General features: G+C 41.5%; 1 protein-coding gene across 2 annotated transcripts in view; it reads left to right on the forward strand.

The window, feature by feature from the left end:
• LOC145204299 (thrombospondin-type laminin G domain and EAR repeat-containing protein-like) overlaps nucleotides 1-22411 on the forward strand; it is a 76360-nt gene that overhangs the window by 24841 nt on the left and 29108 nt on the right. The window contains exons 2-3 of one of the 2 annotated variants that reach the window (XM_080076790.1): nucleotides 3987-4069; nucleotides 15335-15811. The exons of the other annotated variant lie outside the window; for it this stretch is intronic. Of the exons in view, the coding sequence (XP_079932916.1) occupies nucleotides 15445-15811 (367 nt within the window). The 5' untranslated portion in view covers nucleotides 3987-4069; nucleotides 15335-15444. The remainder of the gene's footprint in view (nucleotides 1-3986; nucleotides 4070-15334; nucleotides 15812-22411) is intronic. 2 annotated transcript variants of the gene reach the window in all.

A 22411-nucleotide genomic window follows, 5' to 3' on the forward strand; every position in this document is an offset into this window, starting at 1 on the left:
TTAATTAGAAAACTGGATCGTTATGCAACATCTATAACAACTGTAGTAGAGTATTCCAAAATTCTCGCCCCCTTTCTGTCATAGCTCAAGATTTTCTGATTTTTCAATGTGCACGAAACACTACTGTAAATTGGTACGTCAAGAAGCTCCCCATACTAAAATCGTTTATCATCGTAATCCAACCAACATTCTGCAACTGTGCCACCCATAAGGTACATTCATTTTTTTGCGCAAACATACGAAACAAAATCCCAGTAGCAACTTTACAATGTAATTTCCCAAATCACTTGTCAATCATTCACATTTTCGTCTTCACAACTCATCCAATTACAACGCGTGGCCATTAGTATCGGAACCTGTCTGTTTGGCGTTTACGTTTAAACTGAACTACTCGAAAATCTGTCTAGTTCTTATGGGAGTTGCAGTTTCCCCCCAACAAGAAATCGAAAACATTTTCTCATTTCTTCGTGGGAGAGTCGTCACCACCTACTGACGATAAACAACTGGCAGTCTTCTTGTTGCCCCGTTTTCCGTTCCGACTCCATTGTACAGATAACTCGCCGCAGTTGTCCCTATTAGGCCTTACTCTTCCACTTAGCGATGAGATAAACCTGAATTCCATCGCCAAGTGAAACTTGACTCCTTGCCATTGCACTCCTTTACTTGGCAAGACACTCCGGCAAAATGCCCCACTTATATCGTGTAGTGGTTTATTTCATCGCAGTCAATCATTCCAAAGTAACGCCACCCAATTCCTGGGATTCGGTTACTGTAATAAACTCTAGATGTATAGGCGGATTCTGGCAAAAGGCCACCCACAATCCTAATTGCGAGAAATCATTTGATTTCGAAGGGGTTTCATTGCTTTCTTGGCGCCGGCAATAAAGTTTCCATTTCCCGCAAATTTCTCCCCTAATTACCGTCGTTTACTTACGCAGCGATGCGTGACGGTGCCGGCGACGTAATAAATGTGGCAAGATCCTGTTGATGTATGACCTTGTCGTTCGTGTGTGGCGAATTTTACCCCTGTCTGGACAAAAAAGCTTTCACTTAACTTTGCGAGATTGTCTAACCTCAATGATGGACTATCTGTCTTAGTTTTGCACACTAAATGCATATTTTAACACATCTTTTGTATAGTTCTATTCACAGTTTGTTAATTTTGCTTTTGATCACCCTTACGTTTTTTTCGTGTAATATTGCCTTTCGCTGCTCTAGATTATGTCTGCCTTCTCTTCGCGAAAGTATGCTGAAAATTGCTGCTTCTTCGCTCAAAGGAAGTACCAATTCGCCGGCTGTGCTTTACAAATACCTACTCGTTTGACACCGCGCCACGCTGCTTGTTACATAGGCTCGGCAAATAAATCTTACAGCGTGTGGCATACCAAACACCTAATCTGGCTCAAACCTCAAACAGCTGCTAACTCAACATATCAACCTGACCATCTAGGTCGGAATCAATTCAACCGCAACGTTATAGTGATTTTGCGCTCACTTGTGCCACAGCAACTTTTTCTCGCTTCAATTCTCGTCGCGTCGAGGCAATAATCCTGTCAGGCCAGTGCGTACAAAGCACCACATCGGATCCGATTACGCGATTTCGCCACCTATCAAGCTCCCAAACCCGGCGCACTGCTAATAGGATCCCCGACGCCTGCAGCGTACGACAACGAGAAAGCACTTTTCTGGCGACCGACCATCGCTCGCATATAACCCTAGCCAAAAGCACGGCTTGTTCTTGAGGCAACGGGATGGGCATTTCAGAATGGGCTGGAGGCTTTCTGTGCGAGAGAGGCTCTCGACTGGATAGGAAAAAAAGGGCGAGAGGTATCCTTTGGTGGATCTAACTTCATTTATTCCGCTCGGGACCACCAGAAATGAAACTAAGAGCTATGTGTGGAAAGTTGACTTGATGTCCAAATATACACAATACACCCATCGTTGCCATCAAGACATCACCAGCACCGCTGTATATTTGTGGGTGTGTCGATGTTTAAAGCACACATGACAAACTATTAGAGTGTTATTAAAGCAGTTAACCTTTGCCTCGTTAATGGTAATTGCGTTTGACAAAATTGTCAATAATTTTTTAGCAATACTTGTGTATACCTCCTAAAAGGATATAATCAGCATTTTTTATTTCGAATTTTGTTAGTTTAATGTTATAGATATTATGTACAATCATAGTTTATTTGCAAACTTTGGAAAAACACTTTTAAGTATAAAATGAGCAAAAGTATCATTTCAATGAATATTACCGGGATTAAAAAAATCTGTACAGTTTTAATAAATTCTGCATGACGTAAAAAACAAATTTATACAGAATTTTTGTTTCTTCTATGGTTTGTATCTCTGTTAACATGTTATCTGGTGGTCGTAAATTTTCTCACGCACTTTCCAATTGTACAATTTGCTTTTCACAAACACACCTAAGGCTTACTCGCTTCCGTACTAGCTTCCCAAAAAACGAGTGGAATTATAGATCCAAGATCTATCTTTTCACAAGCGAAAGTTCTATGAAGGTAACACAGGTCCCGGCTAACGCGATTGATAGACCTCCATGTAAAATCGAACCTGAGATGTTTTGTGGAAAACCGGTGGATCAAACAGGGGTCGTTCAGCCAAACAGACCAGCATACCTTAAAAACGGAATCGGCACCCATTTTTATCGCCACCATAATCTAAAGTGCTCTCATTTTATGGCGATGTCATTTCGCTTTGGCCGGGTAAAGTACTTGCCTTCTAAGAGATCGCGAATCTACTACTGGTGTTGGTGTTTTGGAATGGGTTTTGCGGTTTTGGTAAAATGACCGATGGACCAGGGTCGACCTTTCGGACATAATGCCCGGTGTTTCATTACCATCAATCCGACTCACGCCTTGATGTTTTGGGGGCTTAGATCCTTAGGATCAGTTCGTTTGTTGCTCTCTGCTTCGAGGATCTACGGTAGCTTTTTGATGTTTATGTTGAACTTTGTATGCGAAGGGAGATGTTTGGGCTATAACATTAATATTTTTCGTTGACGTATTGACGTAAATACTTGATATAATAATATGTTGAAAAAAACGTGTTTTAACTTTTGGTGCATGTTTCAAATAAAATCCTTTTTTAATTTAAAATGTGCTCCAAATATAGTTGACGAGCTGTATCTCTGCAAAAAGATATTTCTACACAAATTTGTATATATTGCCTCGTTCATAACCCGGCCCGTAATTTCACTCCCCAGGTAAATGAAAAATTGCGGTCGTCTGTAGTGACAAGCTGCTGCGTCACAACAGGGCACCAACGACGCGATCCTTGTCACAACCCACAAATCTGCATGTTTTTCTAGACAAGGTTAATCTGTACATAAACTGATAGCTGGCCCCGGTTTAACCACAAAAGTAGCAACATTCCGATTCTTTAACACTGCGCTATCGGGAAGATGAAAGCAAATCGGCTTTTGATGGACCGGAGCGCTTAGATTCCTGTTGCCATTGGCAAGTTAAGGTCGCGCGCCCCCGTTTACAAAAGCATGTTGTTACAACGAATTACGCCAGGCGCGGCGCTTCGACGCCAGAACTTAATGAAGCTTCTCGCCCGCGAAGCAACCCCGGATAATATCGAGCCGTCGTGCGGCATTTGCCGACGCGAAATTGCGCGATCTTGAAAACGGGCGCCCGGCTTGGGTAATCTTTAAACAAACAGGCGCGTTCTCGCCAGAAAATATCAAAGGGTCATCTACAATGCAAACATCAGTTTATACATAGGCCATGTAAAAGCCAAGCGGCGGTCAGATGCGTCCCCAGCCGGGAAAGCTAACTTTGCCTGGCGGGCTGGGCTTCCAAAATCGCGCGTGGATTCGTTAGTGTTGGGTCAGGTGCGGGTGGTGGACACCACTTATTTGTACTACCCGGAACGCCAATGCATTTTATGGCGTAGTCTCACTGTTGGAAAACACTTCACTGTTTGGCAAGTGTAAACATGAAGTATGTTTATTGTTACAGGCCATTCATTGGGTTGGAGATCGCGGTCAAGTCCAGCTGGGAAAAGAGAAATTTGATCAAGCCACCATGAGTAGTGTAACTTGGTGAGTGGCCTTCTTGTTTACTTAAGTATTTGTCTTGTGGAAAATAGCAAGTTCAAATACCAATGGATTTGTTGTCGTATAAAACATACCCAAATATTTGGCACTCAAAACATTGCAAAGGTCAGTGGTTTAGATCTCCAGCAAAATGTATGCAATATTTGCTTAATATCTGAAGAAAATAATAATATCACACTGATCTGGTTAAGTGATGTAGCTCAGCCGTTTGCAACAAAATCACTCTGCAATGATCGAGTTAAACAAAACACCGAATTTGTTCTGAAAACCTTTTCCACAAACGTCAAAAATTGAAATTTCACTACCCAAAAATTGCGAGTAAACAATACAGTAACCGCATAGCAAGTCAGCAACCCTTCTCTGGTCATTTAATATACCCATTTTTTGTCCATCTTTCATCACCTCATCTCCCAGTACAAGACGTTCTCACGTTTATCCGGCAAGTCATTTCGTCACAGGATGCGTCCTTCCTAAGCAAACAAGTCCCAGAGTCCTGGCGTTTCCGCAACTATAAGCGAAAACACTTCGGTGTGCTGTTTACCCTGCGACAAACCGTAGACAAAATTGTGTTTGTTTGTGTAATCTATGATGGAACTAAACAACTGATTGCTTTCAGTGCATTTAAGTTGTTTTTGATGTTTGAAGTGAAGAAATAATAGCCCCGAATCAGCACAAAACGCTAAGTCTATTGGGTATATAGCTGATGGTATTCAAGATCCCCTAATACTTACATCATATATTTTTTGCATGTTAAAAGGTGTGTACAAAATGTTCATACAAATGTTGCAGAGTTGTAAGGACGTGCAACTTTTTGGCCCGAACCTGAAAGTACAAGCTAAACTTGCCAAAAAGGTTTGTTTATTGTTTTACAATGCATCAATTTTATACAGACAGCCGTATATAAAGATGTACAAAATAAATTGTTTTATGTAACTAATGAATACCAGCGCGCATCAGAACAATTGCTTGTGTAGCTTACGTTTAAACATAACATGCAGACTTGGCGAATCTAAAATTAAAATATCACCCCATATTAACAAAATATCTTTTTACCTGTGTTAATGTTTATATTTGCACAAATTAAAAACATTGTTTCAAAGAATAATTTATTGCTTGCGTCATGATAACAGTCGGACGAAAGCATTTACCATGTTCCATTTCTTCGCATATTTCGTTCGTAAACGGGCGGACTCAAATCAGCACAGAAATAACATTAGCCCCGTTAACAGTTTACACAAAATAGCAGTTAACATTTTCGCTAAGCAAACAAAATCCGATTGGCCAAATAACTTTCCAATTATCGACATGCTGCCAAAGTAAAAGGTCGGTAACAGTTAGCCCTAGTAGTAAAAAAACTGGCCTGTCTTTGAAATTTAGCCAGACAGTTTTGCAATTTGAGACGACAGATTCATCAAATTTTTGACATCAGCCTCTTCAGCTTTGAGAGGCGTGCAACAGACTTAGCGATCTGAACAAATTGTCTAACCCCAAACGTCTGTGTTCATCTCATCAGTCAGTAGCATGTTTGCATGTTAAATCATGTTTGAAGTGGTTAATCGTCTCAGAGGTTAAATGCGCACGTGGCGAGTGTGAAAAGGCCACGACGGACTAAAAGACGCTTTACCTTTGTTGGTTATAAACAGAGGAATTTTTGTCGTTCATTAAGTAAAGTACGATTACATAAAAATTGTCTGCTAACGGACTAACAACATTTCGTCTAAGCTCGAAGATAATATAAAATTGCATTAACAACCTGTTTTTTGATGGATGGTGATGTTTTGTTTTTGAAAGGTTCATTTCAAAAAAAATTACTTCTTTACACCAAGCAACTACGTTCTGACTGCGATGGAAAAGTTATAAATAAAAAACAACCCCCATTGAAGTATTACAGAACATCCAAGTATAACCATTTGATATTGTACATCGTAACGCACACCTTTAGCAACGTTCTATCGTTTTGGAGGCGGTTATACGTTTGACACGATGTTTTTACCCAACGAGTCCCGTAAAGCTGCACAGCGACACCACGCGAATGCGTATTGGCGCAAAATATAGTTTCTTTAATTGCAGCTTTTGCATACTTTACGCACTTATTTGACAGTACGGCTTCAGACGTATTCCTCATACCTATGCCTCAATATCCGGCATTATGATCAAATGTTTGGCAGCTTTTATTTCTAAAAAATTGGGGACAAAGTTTGCGCAACGATTCTGTACTTTCCATGCTTATAGCCCAAACCATAGGCAAAACACAGTTAGTATGTGTGCTCCTGAACACATGAGATTAAACAAACCTGATAAAGTTTACACAAAACGAAGTTTTAGTTACGCCAACACTTTGTGTATTTTCTCTTCAAATGTTTATTGTGTTAGAATCTGAACCTTTGTCGTTCCAAGTGTTAAACATATCATAATTGCAAATGAAAAAACGAAATTAAAGTTGTCGATTTGACCCAAACCCTCATCAGCGCGAAATATATTTCGGAAAAACGCAAGTACTCTATTTTGTTTGCTTTTTTTCAATTTGCCAATTATGGTTGTTTTATGCTTTTTTGTTGTTCTCAATGTGTGTGTTGAATGACATGCTTCTGGTTCCATAATTTCCTTTATTTTTCCTAATGCATTGCTCAGAAAGTTGTGGTAACAGTTTTATTAAAAATTCATCTGTTCATAATCAAGGCCGATAACCTCAAGTAATTAATGGCACCTCTGACAGGTGTCTATACGCCGCAATTATGCGCCAGCTATAACGCGATTTCATGCGTAGAAATCCGGTTAAACCGCGAGCTACAAAAGGCGGAATTTGATTGACAGGTGAAAATCGGCCGAAGCGGATAAGTGAGCAATCGGTTAAGCCAAAGCTTGCGAAAAATTAGCTCGCCTTTTGCTGTAATAACTGGTGCTAGTTTTTATGGTTGTTTTTAATTTGAGATTATGTCCTGGAATTACGGGAGCGTAAATTGCTTTGAGGATATCAAAGTCGCCTCTTTGTTGGAATTACAGCTTCTCTCGTTCTTGTAACACCGGAACGATAATTGGGCTTCATGTTGCTCGAGACCGTAATTACCCATTAAACGTATGAGCTACTTGATGAATAATTGTCCCTGCGTGATTGGACAAAACTTATTTTGCAAGGGCAAATCTTGGGAGTTTTGAAAAGGATTAGTTCCTGGAAAGTGTTTGGAATTTTTGTGTATTATTTTCTCCATTTTTTGACAGCATTGTTAATAAACTCCGGAAACAAGAGTTGTAATGCCGAATATGCTAATGATCGGAATAATGACAAATTAAACAATGTCAAATTGACACAACGCACTAAATTGTATTTTAATCCTCAGATAGAGGATATACACTGCGTTTTGCGTGTTAAACATGCGTTTTATTCGACACAATGGCATGTCTGCTTTACAAAATTATCGTATTCTTTCTGCATATACTTTCAAGCCCTTTGTCCCAACACTTTGAAAAATGCTTAGAAAAATAAAAACTATTTATATCTTCTTCCAATGCAACAACAGCAAATGACTATATTTACACAAACATTGAATTGCCGCGGTCGGCAGGTGCTGACTTTTCGATCTAATTTCGGAAGCATTACTACTGCTGCTTATTTTCCTCTTGTGAAGTATTTAAAGCGAAAATTTGTTTACACAACAAACATCATAAGGTGAGTCAGAATGAATGTTCCCTTTGCGAGAGGAAACCTGTGGTGGGCAAAATTCAAGACTAGCCTTTTTGTAATCAAAGTGTCTTCTTCTTGACCCAGTGCTGGTACCCAAAAACAATCTGATAATTCCAAAATAGTGCATCAATAAACCAAATGCTAGCGCAAGATGTCACGAAAGAGCTCATTTATTTTTGTTCACATTTGTTTACAATGTTTTGTCTCGTGCTGTTTGGAGATTGATTTGTATGTTTGCTACCGAGTTACCTTTTAAGCACAACATTTATCGTCTACTCAATGCTTCAGGTGTTTGATCAACCTGTTTCTCTTGAAATTAATACTTATATTTTATGTATTGGTTTGCACTGGGTTTACAAGCTTTACAAACACATTGTGCTTAACGGGAACAAAAAATTCACAAACATTTACAGTACAACAGTGCTAACAATTCCAGTCTTAGAGCGTGTGCGCCATTGGCGGTCATTTTTTAACGATTCATTATCCGCTGGATTGCGGTATACTTTTTCATTGTTTGTGTAAAAACCCGCTGGTGTGTAGACTTAGGAATTTTCGATCGTCGGTTTTTAAATAGGTTTTTGTGGAATTTAGTATCCCATGTTAATCATACCGTGCAACTTTTGTTGTCAAGTTAACAGGTGTATGTCATGTTTATGGTAATGATTGTTACAATACGTACTTGACAAAACAAACATAGCTGTTAGTTCAAAACGTTAATTCAGTGATCTAGCAATGGTTTGTGTTGGCCAGACTAATAGCGTCTGGAAAACAATACAAAATTTGTAACTATTTGTTTTATACCAATGTGCTTAACTTCTGGAAAGCGGTTTTCACAAACAAATCTGAACATAATCCGCTGAGTGTCGCTACCGAGCAAACAATTTTTGTGTGAACACGATGTTTCAGACGAAAGAAGTGGTCATCGAACCTCAAAAAAGTGCGTAATGTGTAGCCTATATTTTCACACGAAAAAACACCAAACAAGAAAAATGTAACAAATTGACATGAAAATTATATTTTCATTTTTCATAATCTTCCTTCACATTTGCTATGGAAATTCTCAGTTTATCTCATTATAGTGAACTCAATTTTCTTGTTTATGTCGTACACAATATTAATGAACTAAATGACTAATCACAATGGGCAAGGTTTCAAGATTTCCGCCGTATTGGTATTTAAAAACTTTTCTCGTTTTATTGATTTTTCGAATCTGTCTTTCCATTCTTCTTGACTAACCCACCAATCACCGTTACCTTATTAAATGACAAAGGTGTCCACAATTCAGTCATTTCTTAATGCTGGACAGCATAGACCAACATGGACGTTCAGTGGTAACCACGAAACTCTTCAAAATTGTTTTTTCATCAAACATTACCCTCATTTTGATTCTCTGCACCGACTCCTAAGGCTTGCGTGACTGCGGACGCCTTCCCATACGGGCACATAATAAATCTGTAGTGTTAGTATTGACACAAGACATAATCACAGGCGTGCGCAAATACGATCAAAGTGCCATAAACCGCTACCAGTAGCGCATGTATGAATATCTGACCGGGTTGGAAAATGACTTACGATCACTTATTCGGGTTTCATATTTTCGAAATTGTATTTTCCAGTGAAGTGAACTTTGACCAATCACAGCGAGGTATCTTCTGTATGTAAGATTTTTTTGGAAAATAAAGATTGGTACCTCTTTACAGGTTTATTTATTGAGTTACCAGCATTTTACGATAAATCATTTCAAAAAGCCAAACTTGACAACGTATTTTGTACAAAGCATACCGGTTTAATCACAGGAGACTGAAAACTAATGATGCCTATTATACTTATTACAATAATATATATCTACATAAAAAACGATGGATGTCTTCAGACTCTTCAGACAAGTTTTCAGTCTGTTATTATATGCGAATGTTGTCTCCATCTCTCGTACTGAGTCTCTGGTGACTCGTGATTTATGCTATCAGAAGAACGGGGAAATATTGTTTAGGGGGAACGTTCTATGCGTGTATAAATACTACTTTCAGACCGCTCTAGACCACAATACTGATTGGAAATATACCCTCGCGTTGCGTTGCCCGTTTAAACATGTTCAGTTAATCCCGAATTGAGAGGGACACGCATAAATCAGTGTTACATGATTGCCGCTAGACGGCCGAAGCAGTCGGCGACATCTAAACAATAGCGACGCCGCTCCACTTGTCCCGTGCCATAAACGCCCCGATCGATATGACCAGTTGCTTAGCGATGCTGACAACCATACCTTGTAAGCGTGATGGATGGGACCTGCACGTGGACTGGTAGTCGCTATGACGTCACGCGTGTGATGACGTCATTGTTTGTGGGGGCTCTGAGTTGCGGTTTATCCGAGTTTTGTGTGCAAACGATTGTGTACAAATGTGTCTGAGACAATAGAGTTTTGTAAATTGTAAACATGTCTTGATATTTGTTGAGCAAATTGACATTTCGTGCAAGAAATTAGCCGTCAATATTTATACGATCTTGAATTTAAATGCACGTAAAATGATAAGCAATAGGTTAATCAAAAAGCTTGCAACAGGAGACGTATATTTGTTTAATAACCCATAGCCTTTGCTGTCGATTTCAACTGGAGTCCGCCATTTTGAAGTCACAAGTAACACTTCTTTACTATAAGCATTGAAGATTTGTTATTGCCGCTTGATATAGAAATTCATCTCGTACTCTTTCCTCTGCTTGGGATAATCCGCAATGAAGTTTGAGCCACTGCTTGTCGTCGTATGATTTGTGGGCGTCAAGCGACATAATCTCATTATCCTGGTTTCCAGTAAGCCCTACATTGCAGAGATAGTCATAGGTGCGCGCTAGCAACTCTCAAAAGTGTCGTTTTCGCTCCGGGTGGCCTCCGTTGCCCACAACAATCCTCTGAATCGCTTCAGTCTACCGGCAACAGTATTTAAATGTGTCGCTTTGCTAAGAGCTGCGTGATCAGATTTTCGATAATCTACTGTGTTGAAACAAGTCGACTTCAAAACCATGTAAACATTGTAGAGGTCGTTCGCTCAGTTTGCAGGCGCCCAAGCCCAATCTCAGCGCCAACGTTTAAGTGGTTGGCTCTGTGGTTTAAGAAATCCTGTCGCCACCTATTTTTGCCCGATTAAGAAAGGTATCGCACCTCTTTAATAAGTCAGTGGCTGGTTAATTGCTGTTTTACAGACTTTGCTGCGGGGAGATTTTCCAATAGCGCATTAAACTTTAAATTTAGTCCACAATTTTCAATCCTGATTTATTTATATCGGTACATAACATACAAATAATGTTTAAAACGCAAATCTACTTATATTTTTGCACCAAGCATTAACTTACAAATGGCAGTTATCTTAAATGCATATTTTACACCAGCTTATTTTGCATGTATTTCAACTTGCGGTTGCAATCGCGAGACCACACAAAAACACATTTTCTCAAAAAGATTTTTCACCCTATGAAAACCCTGAAGGGTGTCCGTCAAGTTGATCAAACTTGGCTACCTGGTCCTGATATGTAACGTACTCAATCTGGGCTTGCATTGTTTACAAACATTCCACTGGCAGCTCTCAGCCGGTTAATCCTTCCAGCGGCTCTGCAGTCATCTCCACAAGAACTACCGGAGCGTAATCGCTTTGCTTCTTGCTCGCCGCACTACCGTTGATTTTCAAGGCAAACTAGAAAGTGAAATTGGAGATCTAGCGGTAAAGGTTGTACAGGCTTTTGTGGGTCATGGGGTTCAGTAGCTGAGTTTAGGTCATGTAGTTGAGGGGCAATTAGCCAACTGAAGACTATATGTTTAATAAATATTTCGTTAAATTCTCCACAAAACAGGTAAGTAGGTATTAAAACCTGAATATGTAAAGGTAAATGCGTTTTATTCGAAAATACCAGCAACCACCTTTGGCAAAGGATACAGTAAATACATCTGGCAAAGGATACAGTAAATACCGATATTTTGGCGGACGCTGATAGACTATAGCATTTTGCTAAGCGAGATAAGAGCCAGTGTCAGTCGCAAAAAAAAGAGAGTTGGTCAATTGTCGGCGACATGAAAAGAAATCGGCTATTTGCCTTGGTCGTTTCGGGCGTCTAATATTGTGTGAACGTTTGCTTGGTGTGGGTTTGCAGGTGGCGCTGTGACTGTGAATTGTGGTAAGCGTGTATTGCACATAATTCGGCACTTTGCCATTATCTTCAATCGCCTACAAACATCTGTTTAAGTGCAATTTTGAAATAGCGTGCGCTGGGTAGCAATCAGTCTCGTTCGAAAACCTGCTTTAATTCGGACCCAATTCAGGAAGTTTGAACAGTTCAGGTTCAACGTTGAATTGCGACCAGTTAAGGTGTCGCGGATTAAAGATGGTCAGGTCAGGGCGCACTTATAAGAGCACAATTCTTGTTTCTGATCCCAAACCTCTTTAGTGGACCGGAGCTGGTCGAGGTTGGCAGTTTTGTCTTGCACGGTTCGATAATGCTAAAAAGCGAAAGAAAAAGCGCGCGATTTTTGAGGCGCTACCGATGGTTATACGGCACACTCGACGCTCAAGCACCAATGAAGCTGAAATTCAATCCGACTTATGAGGGCCGCAGCGTAGTGATTGATCGTTGAAGTGACTGATTTGAGACATCGGCTCTTGTGATAGATTTTTTGCCGATTTTCAGGTGCACACTTCCCGCCGAAAGTCCGAAATAGCTTGGAGCGCTATGTAAAGCGATTGGCAAAGTGAGGTATTTGCTTTTTCGCTCTTGTTTATGCAGAAACAGAGCAGACTGGAGCAGAAGCGTAGCAAGAGACTGGCGCGCATAGAACGCCTCCTAAGATTTAAGTCCAAATTATGCATTGATGGATGATTGTAACTACTGTTTTTTGCGCTAAATTCGGGCATAGGGTGTTGAGAGCTGACGAGAGTGGATTAGTTTTGTTTGTTTTCGTCGATATGGTATAGTGAACACGTGGTGATTACAATGCAAAATTGCGCCAAAGGTATTTTTAGCCCCAAATATTGGCATTGAACATTGTTACCTTCAGCCTTTATAATACAAGCGGTTGCTTTAACCTCAGTATGGAAATAATCGTATACCACGTTGGGGCAAAACGATCAACATTGTTTTCCGGTAATCGCTAGCTGTCGATCACCTAATTCCGCCTGCCAATTTACCACCAGCTAATGTAATGCTCGAGATTGTCGACTAAACCCTTTTACGGTGGCTCGCCCGGTAGCGTATAGGTTGGGAGCATAGTAGGGTTTACCCACTTGCTTATTCCCATGATATGTGGTTGTTTTCGCTCAGACAGGTAGCTGCGCTTTCACTTCGTGTCCCAGCGATCGACAAATGCATTGACCCATATGACCGAGGTGCAAAACGACCGTGAAGCCTTGTGGTTTTTGTGGGTATTGTTCGAATAGATGCCTCTTTGTTGCTTGGCTATAAGGATAGCCGGTTTCCTGCCATCGAAACACGGATAAAAGTGACAGGGAGTCGGTATATTTCCGGACGCAGGGGCTCTTGACATTCTGGCAACGAGACTTGTAGTTTGTGTTTCCAAGCGCCCAACGATTCGAGTTACACTTGTCCGATGATTCGTGCAAAGTAGCACTTGCCATCCGCCACACCTACGCTGTTATAACCAGTGACCAACGCTATTTCCCACCATTAAGCCTAAGCCAACGTCAGCCTTTAAGTGGGCAATTTCTTAAGGCGCGTTGCTTTCTCCATTGCGCACGACTTGTGTTTTTTTTCAAGTGCATTGCATTTTGCAACAACAACGCCGACTTTGATTTCGCCCCATCGACATTTGGCGTTGCCCCGTTTGCGGTTTACTTTCATCTTGCTTCGTCGTTCTGGTATAGCACAGTTAAGCTAAACAGCGTTTGTCCCCGCAGGTGCCAAATCAAAGCGCCTGTCGCTAAGAGAAAGGCCCACCAAATACACTCATGCCAGCATGCTTTAGGAACGCCGCTGTCAAGCTTCTTCAATCGCTAATAGTGCTCCTGGGAGCGCTACCTCAAGAGTCGGTACAACTTAGCACATGAGGTAAAAACAATTACCGATCCTTAAAGGTAGGTAATTGACCCACCTTACCGACCATTTACGCTACCCTCGCATGTGTTTGTTTTAATATCGCCCATCCAATTGCAACATGTTTCAGATCGCTATCACCCCTCGGCTCGTTTAGCTGACGGGCCCTCTTATCATCCCGGACAGGGCGTCTTTTCCGGCTGCAAAGCAAGGCTGTGGGAAGTCCTAAAATTGCGCGAGGCATCCTGTAATTGCCGGCAAATTGTTCGTAGCGCGGGCCCTTATCGATCGCAAGTCGAAATATAATGAATTAAGTCAACAAACACAACTTTCGACTTTGTGCGCCAAATCCAATACAAAGCTTCGCCCGTCACATATGACACAAAAATTCGCATCACCTATCTTTCACAACGCGATAGCTGGTCGCACTTGCTTCATACCGAGGCGGAGGGCACAGCCGTGTAATTGCCAGTTTGTCATTTGATCGTTCTGTCGATAGAAACTGAAGTTGACTTTTGTGTATACAGCTTGACCTAACAGACGAGACCTCTGTTCCGTTTTAACATTAGAAAGGGACGGTGCAATGTCGTAGGGCAGGGGCCAGCAGTTGTGCAAGGGGATGTTTATGCTGTGGCCAGGGGCACAAGTCTCGACAGCTGACCCAAATCAAAGCAAACGCTAAGGCAAGTGGCAACATGATTATCAAGGGCAAAGCGCCCTGGCACTTTCTTTACGGGTTATTCCGAGCGTTACGCGATGTAGCATTGGGGCAGCTGCGTAGTCTGGTTTAACCCTTTGCAGTAAAGAGGGAACTTTCTATTTCGTTTGGCTTTGGCGACGAGGAATGTTGCAATATGCTTACTATTGGCTTTGTAGCGCGAGGTGACATTTCGATAATGCCTGGGCTGCCCACACACGCCGATATGTGGCTTTACCCTGATGCATAGCGGCCTTAAAAGGCTGTCGCGCCGGACTACCTTTACCCATGTGCCAATCAGACGCTTCGAAAACCCGGTCAGCTATGCAGGAATTCGAGGCGGGCACCTTCAAGCGGGCGGATCACCGATGATTTATGTACTTTGGCGGCACATGGAAACAAGCAACTTCGCAAGAAAACAGTGCAAAATCAAAGCCAGCCTTACTGCTAAATGGCCTGCAACGCAACACATTCCTTTGCGGGCGCGTATTTCGTTAAATCTGCAACAGTATTGTCTCGCCCGCGTGAAGTCACTAAGCGGTTTAAACGCATTAAGGCGACGGCCTGAGCTATTTATCGTGTTCAGCGCCTAACCGGTTGTGTATTTATGGAAACGCAGCAATGCCAGTGCAAACTAGACAGTCTGACGCGCGATTTTGTATTGACCTTTTTTATCGCAAAGACAAAGACTTGTGGGGTAAAGGTTGAAAGAGCGACCCGCAGTTCCTTACTGAGTAATTGAAGAGTTTATGGCCGTGGTATTTGCATCTTAAATTCGTCTGCAAGGATATCGGTCGAAATATAGGCGATTTAAACATGCGATATATATTTCATTGTGTAGGAATCCGCACAGGAGTTGGTGCGTTCATGTAAAACAATGTAGGAAATTTGCACTTGCGCAAGCCAACGAACAAACTCCCACAAGCGCTGGACCTGAAACTTTGCGCCAACATGGATATACCTCAGCAACGGGCGGCAAAACGCTGCAATTTGTGCCGCAGATGTCCCGTTCACCTCAATACACGTGACTCAAGCTGCATGCTAAACGCAATCAATTGCTCGATTGCGCGCCTTTGGACACGCTTTGTTGCGTCGACAAGCAGCCACACACTTGCCGGTTTGGCTACAAGACATTGCCCATGCGGGAAACCTGACAGTCGATTAGTTAGTAGTGATCGAGGCTGCAAAGCCGAATGGCGAAGAAGATTAAGAATTTTTGCAACCAAAGCCAGCACAACAACGTTGTACCTCATTTTATTGCTGGAAATACTTCAACTTTCAACACCGACTTTTGCTGCCAAGACTGGACTATGCGCAGGTAAGCCTGGGTGTAGTCAGATATTTTAGGAGAAGTTTAGCTTTACAGATGTATGTGGCAAAAAGCTAATACTGTAGTACAAAGCAAGGGTGGTCGGGAAACCCAACGCTTTGCAAATGCAACGAAATAGCCAATTTTAGGGATACATTACAAGGAAGCATAATTTCTATGTAGGGTTTATACCGCTGAAGCCACTTTGTTAACGATGATAATTGTAACCTTAGGCGTTGCCGTTACCATTTAACCGCTTGAGGTGATTCCAGGGACAATAATGAGCCGTTCCCGGGACAGTTTTACAGTGAACTTTGGTTGCACACCACCAATTTATTGTCGCGAGATCCGTAATGGCCGCTCTAATATGAGAACCCGACCAAAGGGTGTAATTATGCGGTGTGCTTGCGGAACTGGAGTCGATCCTAGTATTTGGTTCAACAACAGCCCCTTTGGTGTGTTTTACCATCTCAGGCGTATCTTAGTTTAACACAATATCCGCATTGTGTGTGGATAACATAAGAGGGTACAGGGTTGGGTTTCCACCGGGTATTAGAAAACTGTCTGTTCGTCCCAACAAAATTGTCTTTTTACGGACCTGAAACGATTTCGTTTGTTATACAGTATAATGCAAAAGGTTTGTGTGTAAATAAGCTGGAACGTATTCGCAGATTTTCATAAGATTACGGTTTTAATATTGGCAAAAACGTCTGGTGCGTAAGTGGGTGCTAATAATGAATACAATTTAATACGAAGCAACATGCTAAGTTTGTAACCAGTCTGGTATGGATACGATACATTACGCTACATACACGAAATATATAAGTTACTCGAAACACTATAAGGTACTCGGTACTCGACAATCCAATCAGTTCTGTGATAGACTATTTGTTGTTAACCGATCGATTTGAATTCTTTGTGTAGTGTAGCTGCTACATAGCCTTGTATCGACATTCTGGAAAGATCACCATAAGACAAAACTCGCGACCGTTTTAAAACGAGACGTTGACATTTAGTGAATCATAAGACGCCGCCTGTTTGTGCAAAGCGATTTCAGTCTGGGAATCTTTCCGTCGGTTTCAGCCAGCGTAATTCGGTTTGAGGCTGAGTAAGTTATCCAAGCAGTAGGAGGCGTCGGTAAATCCGTTTGATGAATAATCATATGTTGTTTAAATTTGTGCAACCGTCGAGATTGCTTGGTTTTGGTTGATATCAAGGTGCGACTAGCACACACTTACGCTATCGATCATTGAGGCTGACGTCCGGTATACCAAGTCTGTAGATTCGGTCGCGTTCATGTATAATTGCCAGTCGATTGCAAAGGTCATCCTACGCGCCACGCCTTTCGGGCCAAATTGGCCAAGTGGGCATGCCCTGCACGTCGAATGGGCTTGCTCGACTAACCATTGATCACACATTCCCTGCAGCATAAAGTCCCATTGCCTTGTCGCGCTTTGAACGCATAGACCCTATGTAAACCTACCCAATGCGCCTTTATGTGGCTAAACGTGCGCAAATATTGCCCCGAAGCACGTTCCTCGATGCGCATAACCGCAACGGCCTATATGTACGTCTATATACCTATCGCCATCTGTGAGTGTTGAAGAAAATTTAATGCCAGTTGAATTGATAAAGTGTTGGCCCAGGCCAGGCGAGAATTTTTCCCATGAACTTCTCTGCATGCAAGGCCAAGGTTGAAAGTGATGGCTTTAAGGTGGGAGGTCTGCGAGCTGAAGGCGCCAATTCAGGGTCCGTGGGATACTTGGTTGTATCGATGGAAGCCGGCCCGGCCTGTCATCGACTGCCAATATTATGTTTGCCGAGGCATTATATTGTTTTGAAACGCTGGCATGTGCCGGGGTATTTGTGAATCCCATTTGTTACCAACGGTTTTTCTGAACTCCTTTATGAGGTCATTTTTGAAAAACTTAACTATGCCGCGTAATCGTTCGTAATCGACAAAAGCGTTTGTTAGAGCAAACATTTTTGTGAGTTGCTAACTTTATCGTCAAGTTCCAATTAATATGTTGGTTTTTAGTTCAAAATGCGAAGTGTTTGATTTGTGGCAGAACTTGAAATAATTGGAATCGGAATTGGAATCGACAACTCGTTTTCCCATTAAGACGTAACTTAATTGATCAAGCTTCAAAAAGATTTGAACTCATAAGAAGTTCACTTTCATGACCAATACAGTGACGTCACGTATAATGAAGTGACGTAACCCAAAGTCAATCAATCCAGAACGGTTTGCATGTGAGGTAACACGATCGACACGTTCAAGTCTGCAAAGACAAGATTGTGGTTCTTAAATGCTTTTAGCAACATATGTTTGACAAGGCATTTGTGAGTAAGCTATTTTCTTTTGACAGTTACCTGTCAGTGTCACTATCAAGAACACTTGTGTTCTGGTATGTTGATTTGAGGACTTGCCCGTCAATCAGGCTAATAAACACAGTCCTCCCAGCCGCAAATTACTGCATGCTGTTCTCAGGTGGCTTCCTTAAATTATTTTTCACCCACTGATTAAAATTTCGTTTTTCGCCTTTTTTCGTGGAAACAAAAGGCGTGATATGCGAACAGTGGGCACCTTTATGTATAGTTTCATGAACAATGCCTGCAGGATTCTTCATTTTTACGTACAAGTGACTATATTGTGATTAGGTATGTCAAATGAAACATATGTCCACATGTCAATGTAAAAGCAGTGTATTTTATATTTGTTTTGAATTCATTCGGCCTGAAAACACTTGCCAGTTCTTGAACTGGCATTGTAACAAGATTTGCTTATACAACATGAGAATTTCTTGTCATTTACTTTTGAAAACATTGTTAAATGCAAAGTACATGCACCAAAGGGGGCGTGTGGAAGGCGAGGCCATTCAGCCCCGGCGCTCCGCCACTGTATACCAGGAATTTAAAACCTCCCGTTTGCAAGTACTGGCCGCTTTTGGAAACGTGAATCCGGCTTGTTTATTCGGATTAGAATACCAGTGAGATTTCGTTTGCTTCACCTAAAACAACAGCACTAGGGTTTTGAGTGACAGACGACGGGCAATCTGCCCCCGTCACGCCTCACTGGGTTTATGGTTGATGGCACTCCGCTTGTGGCCTTTCATCCGGGGGCCATTTAAAGTGATTGACGAGTGATGGTTAGGAGCCCAGGGCCCGGCGTCCTACCACCGAGCACGTAAAAGTATTGGGAAGTCAATTTTAGTAAATATGCAAGCCTCCTGGATGTGGTAATGTCTGGGGTTTGCTAAAGTAACCGCAAATTTGGCCGTTGAAATGAAAGATGCGATGTGTTATAAGCTATAGTTTAATTTTTAGGGTATGACCAAGCTGAAAACAATCTCGAATTTTCGGGAAACTAAAACAGATTTTTCGTTGTATACGAAGTGCAGAAACAAGACACATGTGCTATGTATTTACCATAAGTCCTGATTTGTACATAACCAAAAAAAAAGTAATTTAACATCATGGTCCGATTGATCTCTGAGAAACTCGAAAAATGCTGAATCATTCTTATTTACATTTTCTTCTGAACAATGTCATAAAAATTGAATTGGGCAAAGTGTTTAACGCTAGCCACAGACGATCTAAGTTCGAATCTTCGTTTACTTTTTTGCGACAGAATGTTCATCAGTTACGGATTGCCAACTATATTTAAACTTGAATAGCAACAATAAAACCTCCAATACTTCGTAACGACTGCCACAAACCTACAGATAACCCAAACTTCCATAGTTGGACAGATAACATAATCTTGCTATCAATCGCCTTCTGGCGCAAAAGTTAAGGAGATAGTTTCTTCGTTGTGTGCAAAATTGAATGAGTCAATTGCAAAGCCTTGTGAAAAAAGGTAACCCAGTTTTGACAAAATCAGAGCGCTCTTTTTGGCATTGATTTATGTGACTTTGGGTCCATGGACCCGTCTGCAGACGTAAACCTGAATTAGACAATACCCTACGTCGTTTCTAATTTTAGTGTCGTATTCATATCATCTACTGCTATGTACATACAAGATCAAAGGGAATTCATCGTAATGAGACGCTAGAGAAATTATGATTATCTGGACTTCCGGGCACGAGTTTGCGAGGCGGTCATTAAGTCGAACGAAAGCACATAGAATCCCCAGTTTTCCATCTTGACGACATCAACCCGTAAAACTTAACTGCGGCTTTTAAAAGCACTCCGGTGGCCCCAGAACCAAGTTGCGCGGCCGTTAGGACAAGCTGCGCACACACTCTGTTTTGTTTGAGTACCTCAAATCAAACAACAACAACAGACATGCTTGGAATTGCACTTTTATGGTGACCATAGCGGTCGGCCCATTGAACTATCACAGGGCATTTGAGCTCATCCAAGGATTTGTTTGATGTAGAGGTGTTTAAATTCTTTCAACCTATAACCAGTTAATTAGCAACCGTTAGCTTGAACATCCTGTGGAAAGTAAAGTTGTTTTTGTAATTGTAACTTGCATTGAATCTGGATTGGTTTTAAAGTAGGCTAAAAGGGGTCTACATCTTCTTTTAAACCTTAGCATCACACGGCCAAGGTTCTTTATAGAAACGTGTCATTTCTTTCCATGCTTATTGAACACATAATTACCTCAAATTATACAACAACAACATCCATGCTTGGAATTGCACATTTATGGTGACCATAGCTGTCGGCCCATTGAACTATCACAGGACATTTGAGCTCATCTAAGGATTCGTTTGATGTCAAGCTGTTTAACTTCTCTTGATTAGCAAAGCTGAAACATCCTGTGGAATGTAACGCAGTTTTTGTGATTAAAAAGTAATCTACATCTCCTTCAAAAATGAAGCCTCACGAGGACAAGCTTCTTTCCGTAAGCATGTGATTTTTTTAATGCTTATTCAACATATGACTCCCTTCCGGTAAAATCGTTCTTTTCTCCATTAAGCTCTATCTACTGGTGAAAAACGATTGATAAGGCGTGCGTCATAACAAGGCGAACGACCATGGCACAAATTCTTGCCATGACGTTGATCAAAAACTTGAAATCACCACCATAAAGCGAGTGGTAATGGGGAGACGTGTTATATTTATATTTGATTACAATGGCAGCAGCGCGATAGGATCTGTGGCGATGGAAGAAGACTGGGTGGAGATTTAATCTTTCTAACCGCCCTCCCTATCCTGGCAAACGATCTAAGACTCGCTCTGAAAACACAAGTTAATGATACAACGATGGCTCAATTGTGTTGAAGGTGTGATTTCAAACTTGTTTAGTAGTTGGGTAAAGGTCGTGAGGTTTTTTACTGAGAAATTGTGTCAATACGACTTTGACTGGTTGCCAAATGTCTATTGACGTCAACGTGTGTATACTGAAGTTTAGGTGGTTTCGTTGTAGCACAATAAAAAGTTATGTTTTGTTGCGTTCGGTGTACAATTTCGCCCACACACCAACCGACATTATGTTAGATGTAATACCAATTAAGGGAAACATTTTGATCGATTTTTGTCTGTGAACCAAATTATACACCGATTGAGACGACAATCCTTTTTTTGTTATACTGCATCAAAGCAACCTAAACTTGAATCTACACAATTTTAAAATAAATAGCCCAGCGTAGCTTTTACGAGCAAGGCCTTCGCTATCCATCAAGTAACGCATGTTATTACACGACAGCCCTTCAACGCAATAGCAGTTGTCTTTGGCCGCACCGCAGCGCGTACGAAGCAGTACACGTCCAACCGTAGACCTGGCTGCCTTAGACAACACGGGAGGCTCTTTGATGTGTTCTCTGGAACAAAATTGAGTTGCTCGAGTGCTGACGTACGACGAAAGACCACCGGATTTGCGCTGGCGGAATTCCGCCTATTAATTTCAAGGCATTAAGCAAAAATTGTCGGCCTTCTTTAAGGCAAGTCATCAAAAAGGGCGTTATGCCCGTATATGAACGACCATTGCTTTGATGTGGTTTCTGGGAGCAATTTTACGTGGGGTCTGGTGTTTGTGAAGATGCTCTTACTCCATCAGCGGTCTACCAAGCCCGGCGATTAAGCTTAAGCCCACCAGATATACAAGGCTTAAGGCTTTGTCGCTTATCAGATTAAAGGGCATCCGAGTGGCTACTGAGCTAACGCCAACCCCGTTTATGAAGTGGTTTATCGATCGTGCTTCATGCTGCCAATAGTTGGTTAGCATAGCCTTAAACGAGATTTATTCTTTACAATAGGTTTGAGAGATGTTTCTTTCCTTCAAATCCTGTTGAAAACTTTGAAACAGTCATTGCACCACAACTCTTGCAAAGTCATCTATACATATTACAATTTTAAAAGTCATTTTAGGATGGGAGAGGGGATAAAAATACGACTCAATTCGATATTAATTTCGTCCTTTTGGTGACTCCCGTGCCAGAAGTCGTTGTCTCAAGTCGGATCAAGGATCTTTGTAGAAAAACCACAAGCGACGCCGCTGTAAAATCTTGCGGTGAAAATTCGGGACAAGGGGTTTCCGCAAGGGTGGAAGTATGTGTGATGAAACCGATATTACGTTCATGAAGGCTCTAAATCTACCCCAATAGCCTTGTAGTTATATCAGTGGGAAATTACATTTTGGTAGTTTGAGAAAATTTGTAT

The sequence above is a fragment of the Phallusia mammillata genome, chromosome 8 (genome assembly GCF_965637545.1).
Source record: "Phallusia mammillata chromosome 8, kaPhaMamm4.hap1.1, whole genome shotgun sequence".
Taxonomy (NCBI): Eukaryota; Metazoa; Chordata; class Ascidiacea; order Phlebobranchia; family Ascidiidae; genus Phallusia; species Phallusia mammillata.